Source organism: Lathyrus oleraceus, chromosome 7, assembly GCF_024323335.1.
Source record: "Lathyrus oleraceus cultivar Zhongwan6 chromosome 7, CAAS_Psat_ZW6_1.0, whole genome shotgun sequence".
Taxonomy (NCBI): Eukaryota; Viridiplantae; Streptophyta; class Magnoliopsida; order Fabales; family Fabaceae; genus Lathyrus; species Lathyrus oleraceus.
The window spans coordinates 86,776,556-86,783,269 of NC_066585.1; the positions used below are offsets into that span (position 1 = coordinate 86,776,556).

The 6,714-nt window shown below is 34.8% G+C and overlaps 1 protein-coding gene across 1 annotated transcript; it reads left to right on the forward strand.

Annotated features, from left to right (window-relative positions):
• Positions 1 to 5,757: 5,757 nt before the first annotated feature.
• LOC127102161 (secreted RxLR effector protein 161-like) lies at positions 5,758 to 6,513 on the forward strand. Its single transcript, XM_051039565.1, has one exon. It carries the CDS (start codon positions 5,758 to 5,760, stop codon positions 6,511 to 6,513), a length of 756 nt encoding a protein of 251 aa, XP_050895522.1.
• Positions 6,514 to 6,714: the final 201 nt, after the last annotated feature.

Genomic DNA, 6,714 nt, shown 5'->3' on the forward strand with positions numbered 1-6,714 from the left:
TATCACTGACCCAGTGGCAGTGTTTCACTTATTTTATGCTCCAAACGAACTTTTAAAGGGACATATGAACCATGACAACTATTCATGTGTATGTATTTTTTCCGAGAGGTGTTAAGGCACTATATAAACCATACTTTTAATATTTTAAAGTCACCTCTTTCATCTACAATTCAAATATTATTTTTCTTTCATTTTCAAAAACCAAGTATTCTTTACATAATTTTTGGTGAAACTTCTACATTAAATATTCATTACAATTTCACATGGTTTCAACCACATACATCATTGAGCACTTGTGTTACATATTGAGAATTGTTTTCTTGAAGGATAAGATTAATCCAAGTGATTGATACATTGTATACAACTTCAAAAACTCTTATAAAATTCAGAATAGTATTAAAATCCTTGTTGTCCAGAATTGTTGGAAGCAAGAGAGTGATTAAGGGACGATTGTTTTCTTAAGTCACTTTGTGTATATCATAAGGGGATTATCCTTATTGATGTGTTTAAAATCTTATGTATATAGTATATGATTTCTTGTACAAAGTCCAAACAAGATAGTAAAATCTCTTACTGCGTAAGGGGACTGGAGTAAGGTCTGAAGGGATGACTGGTGATCTGGATGACAAAGATGAAATCTCTATTAAGAAAAAGGATAAATCCACTTACATAGTAAATATTGAGGAACTGGACTCTGATGATGTTCCCATCGGTCAAATACTAGCTACAGGTTTAGCTAAAAGATTGAAGAATGAAAAAGGTCAAGCTATTGAATCCTCCAGCACACCCTCCAAATCTATCAAGAAAAGAGCTAGTGTTGGTCCTACAAAAAGATGGAGCAAGATTGTTACTCCCCTGTCTAAGAAGAAATAACTGAAGAGGAAGGAGTTTCCTTCTGAGTCTAGTGAATCTGACCATGATGTCGAGCACAATGTTCAGGATATCATCTCTACTTCCAGAAAGTAAGCCTCTAGGAATAAGATTCCAGCAAATATCCCTGAAGTTCCAATTGACAACATTTCCTTTCACTCTGTGGAGAATGTTGAAAAATGGAAATTTGTTTATCAAAGAAGATTAGCTCTGGAAAAGGAACTAGGGAAAGATGTTTTTGAATGCAAATAGGTAATGAGTCTAATTCAATAGGTTGGATTAATGAAAACTGTAATTGGTTTTGGCAAGTGCTATGAAATTCTTGTTAATGAATTTATTATGGAAATCTCTAAGGAATGTGACAAAAAGAGGAGCAAGGAGTTTAGAGAAGTGTATGTAAGAGGAAGATGTGTGGATTTTTCACCTGAAATAATCAATAGGTTCTTGGGAAAAAATGAAGAAGAACAAGCTGAAATAGAAGTCTCTGACAATGTCATCTACAAAGAGATTACTGCTAAACAAGTGAAGTAATGGCCAAGGAAAGGGAAACTGTTCCCATATGCCTTGAGTGTGAAGTATGTTGTACTCACAAAATTGGAGCTGCTAACTGGGTTCCAACCAATCACGCTTCCAACATTGCTATAGGACTAGGTAAGTTTATTTATATTGTTGGGACCAAGTCAAGCTTTGACTTTGGATCCTATGTCTTTGATTAAACTATGAAGCGTGCTGCCTCTTATGATGTGAAGATGCCAATAGCTTTTCCCTCATTGATATGTGGTGTTATTCTGAGTCAACACCCAAGTATCTTAATCAGTTCTGACTGTACCTATAAAAGGGACCCTCTTCTCTCATTACACTATAGGTTGTTCACTGGGAAACATGTTCCAGAAATTGTCATGACATCTGGACGAACACCTTCTAGACAGGCTAATAGAACATGCATCCTTACTAAGCTAAAAGATACCTGCAAGACTTTGGATGAAACTATCAAAAGTTGTACTGAGAGGAAAAGCAAGATTGAAATGTTGATAAAGGCCTTGTCTGAAGAAAAAGGAAGTTTGAAAGGTGATGGAATAGATGAAGAAGAAGAAAATGAAGAAGGCTCTACTATAAGTGATAATGAATATGCTACCAACAGTGATGAGGACTGAAGCACCATGGTTCTTTTGTGTGTTGGTTACTCTTTTGTTTTGTGCCCTGAATATTTTTGCACTTTAAAGTGCTCTTGGTTGTGTTTGGATTGTAAACTTTTTTTTACTGTTTTGCTAACTCTATTATTTTTTACTGTGGCTAAAAATGGGGAGTAGATATGTGATGTAATTTTGTTCTTTTTCTGTTTATTAGTAGTTATCCCTCTTTCCCTCTGAGGGGGACCATGTATGGAGGGGGAGTAACTCTTAGGGTAACTCTTCCCCTAGATCTGCTACTCAAGGGGAATGTTTTGTTCTGTTGATGTTACAAAGGGGTTGCTGATGTTAATAATGCCAGGAAAAATATCCTGACATCCTGACTAAAGAGAATTTATTGTTTCTCTTAGGTAGGGTCTTTGTGTGAAATAATATGATGCAATTTTTTTCGCTGCATGTGCCTCTGTTGTCCTTTGGGGAAAAAGGATTTTGGTTAGTTGCATGATAGGGTGTTACTATGAGCCTTGCCCTTGTTCCTGTTGGCCAATGCAAAGATTGTTTTAGCCAAAATTTTCCAAAGGGGGATATTGTAAGATCTGATATGCAGTGATTGGTTGCATTTTGGATAAACAAGTTTTATTGGCAAACGTTGAACAAGATGTCCCGATATGTTGTTTCTACTTTGGAGTGTGACCCAGTTTTAGTATCTTGTGAGATTTGGTTTCTTTAATAATTTATCTGAAGATTCTCTGATGATTTAGTTCATGAATTATGTAGAGTGTTTTCTAAAAATCAAAAGACTATTTTGTCTTGACCTATTTATGAAGTAACAATGTCAAGACATTTTAGGAAACATCTTATTTGATTGAGATCAAATATGCAGAAGATTATGCAGAGATCTTGGATCTGCTATAAATCAAGCTCGAAGCCCGTGTCTTTCCACTACTATTTATAAAGCGGTTCTAAACCTAAGAAAGGAACAAAGCATTGCAGAATATTGTCCAAATTAGGATTTCGTGTGAGCCATTCAAGTATCTCCTCGATACTTGAATTGGACCTAGTTTATTAAGTTGTAACTATCAATACCTTAGAAGTTTTTAAGAAATAGTGGATTGTGTTTTTCAGTTGTGAGTTATTGTAAGGTTTAAGGGAAGTGAAAGGGGTCTCATATCTAGGAGTGTATTAGATAGAGTCATCCACGGGTAGAGATTAGGTGAGAAGTCTGTAAAACCTGAGGGTGTTCAGGACTTCAAACTAATTATGTGATAATGGATTTCCTTCTTGGCTTGGTAGCCCTTAAATGTAGGTGATGTTGCACTGAATTGGGTTAACAATTGATTATGTTATTTCCTATTATACAGTTATTTAAATCCTATTATTGTTTGTGGTGTGATAATATGTTGACACCGATGTCGTGACATCGTGTATGACATCCAGGATCGGCTTACCCAAATTTCATATGGTATCTTAATAGTGGTTGTTCTAAGCATATGACATGACATATCAACAAATTTTCAAATCTAGTGCTTAAGGCCAAGGGATATGTCACTTATGGTGACAATAACAAAGGAAAGATTCTTAGCATATGCAAAGTTGGAGCACCACCTTTCACAACCATTGAAGATGTTCTTTATGTTGAAGGACTAAAGCAAAATCTTCTTAGTATAAGCCAACTTTGCAACAAAGGCTTCAAGATCAAGTTCACCAAGGATGAAGGCTTGATTGAAGGTGAAGCCACTCATAAGGTAAAACTCAAGGGTAAGAGAATTAATAATATTTTTATGATTTCCCTAGATGGCGTATATTTGAAAGTAAAATGCCTTATGGTAAATAACAATGACTCTTGGCTATGGCATGAAAGAGTTGCTCATATTCATATGGAGCATTTAAATAAACTAATCAAACACGATCTTGTCATTGGTTTACCTAAGATAAAGTTTGTTAAAGATAAATTATGTGATGCTTGTCAAAAGGGAAAACAAACCAAATCAACTTTCAAACCTAAGGATGTGGTGTCTACATCAAGGCCACTACAATTTTGCATATGGACTTGTTTGGTCCATCAAAAATAAGAAGCTTTGGATGTAATGTATATGCATTAATTATTGTTGATGATTTCTCTAGATTTTCTTGGACATTCTTTCTAGTGCAAAAAAGTGATGCATTCAAGGCATTCAAGAAGCATGCAAAGCAAATTAAAAATGAGAAATCACTAAAAATTGCCTCCATAAGAAGTAATCATGGTGGAGAGTTCCAAAATGCCTTTTTTGAAGATTTTTGTGAAGAACAAGGAATCTTTCATAACTTTTCAGTACCAAGGACTCCTCAACAAAATGGAGTGGTGGAAATAAAGAATAGGTCTCTAGTAGAACTTGTAAGAACGATGCTTAGTGATTAAAATCTTCCAAAATATTTTTGGGTGAATGCGGTAAGCACTGCATGTTATGTAAGTAAAAGAGTTATTATTAGACCTATCTTGAAAAAGACCTCATATGAACTCTTCAAGGGAAGAAAACCAAACATTGCTCATTTTCATACATTTGGATGTAAATGCTTTGTCTTAAATAACGACAAAGATATTCTTGATAAGTTTGATGAAAAAACCGATGAAGGTATTTTTCTTGGTTATTCTCACTCTAGTAAAGCATATAGAATATATAATAAAAGAACTTTAACTATTGAAGAGTCTATGCATGTTTCCTTTGATGAAACTAACCCATATAAGGAGGATATTATTTTGTGCGATGATGATGATGATGATTTCTTAGAAGCTCCTAAGGACGATACTTCCAATGTCAACAATGATAATCAATCGGAACACCGAAAAGAACCAACTTAACAAGTGAATGATCTACCCAAGTAATGGAGAACCCATCGAGATCATCCAATTGATAAGATCATTAGTGATATAAGTCAAGGCGTTGCAATAAGATTAAATCTCAAAGATGCATGCTTGAATATGGTGTTTGTCTCACAAATCGAACCTTCCAAGATTGATGAAGCCTTAGAAGATGATCAATGGATACTTGCAATGCAAGAAGAGTTAAACCAATTTGAAAGGAATCAAGTTTGGAAACTTGTCCCTAGGCCGAGTGAAAAACACTTCATAGGTACCAGATGGGTATTTAAGAACAAGCTTGATGAGAATGGTATAATTGTTCGAAACAAAGCAAGGTTGGTGGCTCAAGGGTACAATCAAGAACAAGGGATTGACTTTAAGGAAACCTTCGCTCTGATTGCAAGGTTAGAAGTTATTCATTTATTACTTGCTTATGCATGTTCATTAAATTTTTAGTTATACCAAATGGACGTCAAGAGCACTTTCTTAAATGGATACATCAGTGAAGAAGTATTTGTAAAACAACCTCTCGATTTTGAAGACTTCAAGAATCCTTCACATGTCTTCAAGCTGAAGAAAGCTCTTTATGGCTTAAAACAAGCACTAAGAGCATGGTATGATCGACTTAGAAACTTTATATGCGAAAAAAGCTTTGAAAAAGGTAAAGTTAACAAGACCTTGTTTATTAAGAAAATAAAAGGTAACACTTTATTGGTTCAAGTCTATGTTGACGACATCATATTCTATTCAACAAACAAAGATCTTTATGAAGAATTCTCATTGATGATGCAAGGAGAATTTGAGATGTCTATGATGGGTAAGTTGAACTATTTTCTTGGACTTTAAATTAACCAACTAAAGAATGGTATCTTTATCAACCAATCCAAGTATTGCAAAGAATTGTTGAAAAGATTCGACATGGGTAATTGCAAAGCAATGGCTACTCCAATGGGATCCAAAACTTATGTTGATCAAGATGAATTCGGTGTTTCAATTGATATCACAAAGTATCGAGGTATGATTGGTTCACTACTATATTTCACGGCAAGTCGTTCTGACATAATGTTTAGTGTTTGTCTTTGTGCGCGGTTTCAAGCTAATCCAAAGGAATCACATCTTGTCTCTATAAAGAGAATCATGAAGTATCTCAAAGGAACAACAAATGTCAGCTTATGGTATCCCAAAGGTAGTGTATGTGACTTTCTTGGTTATTCGGACTCAGACTATATAAGTTGTAAAACTGATCGAAAAAGCACTAGTGGGACATGTCATATCATAAGAAATGCCCTTGTATCATGGTCCTGCAAGAAGCAAGAATGTGTGGCTCTTAGTACGGCTGAAGAAGAATACATTATTGCGGGAAGTTGTTGTGCTCAAATACTTTGGCTAAAACAACAACTTAGCGACTACGGCTTGAACCTTGGATGCATTCCGCTAAGGTGTGATAATACAAGTGCCATAAATATAACTAAAAAACTAGTCATGCACTCAAGAACAAAGCATATCGATATTCGCCATCATTTTCTCCGTGATCATGTGTTTAAAGAAGATGTTGAAGTTACATTTGTGGATACTCATAATCAACCCGCGAATATATTCACAAAGCCGCTAGAAAAAGAACCATTTTACAAAATTCAAAGGGAACTTGGCATATTAAATGAGGTAGATGTATGACTCTTCAAATATTCTCATCAATCATTGGTTAAAAAAACCCGCCAAGGTACATACCAACTTTCAATGCTATTATGAAAATATATATGATATGTATGCATGATACAAAGGTGCTAAATGATGTATATTAACATATTCAATTGATACTTTTATGTTTTTTTATTCATGTTGTCCCATACTTAGCTTCTGTTTTTCTGAATGATG

Excerpts from the sequence above, each read along its gene's own strand:
- LOC127102161 (XM_051039565.1), top strand. The coding sequence starts at position 5,758 with ATGGGTAATTGCAAAGCAATGGCTACTCCAATGGGATCCAAAACTTAT.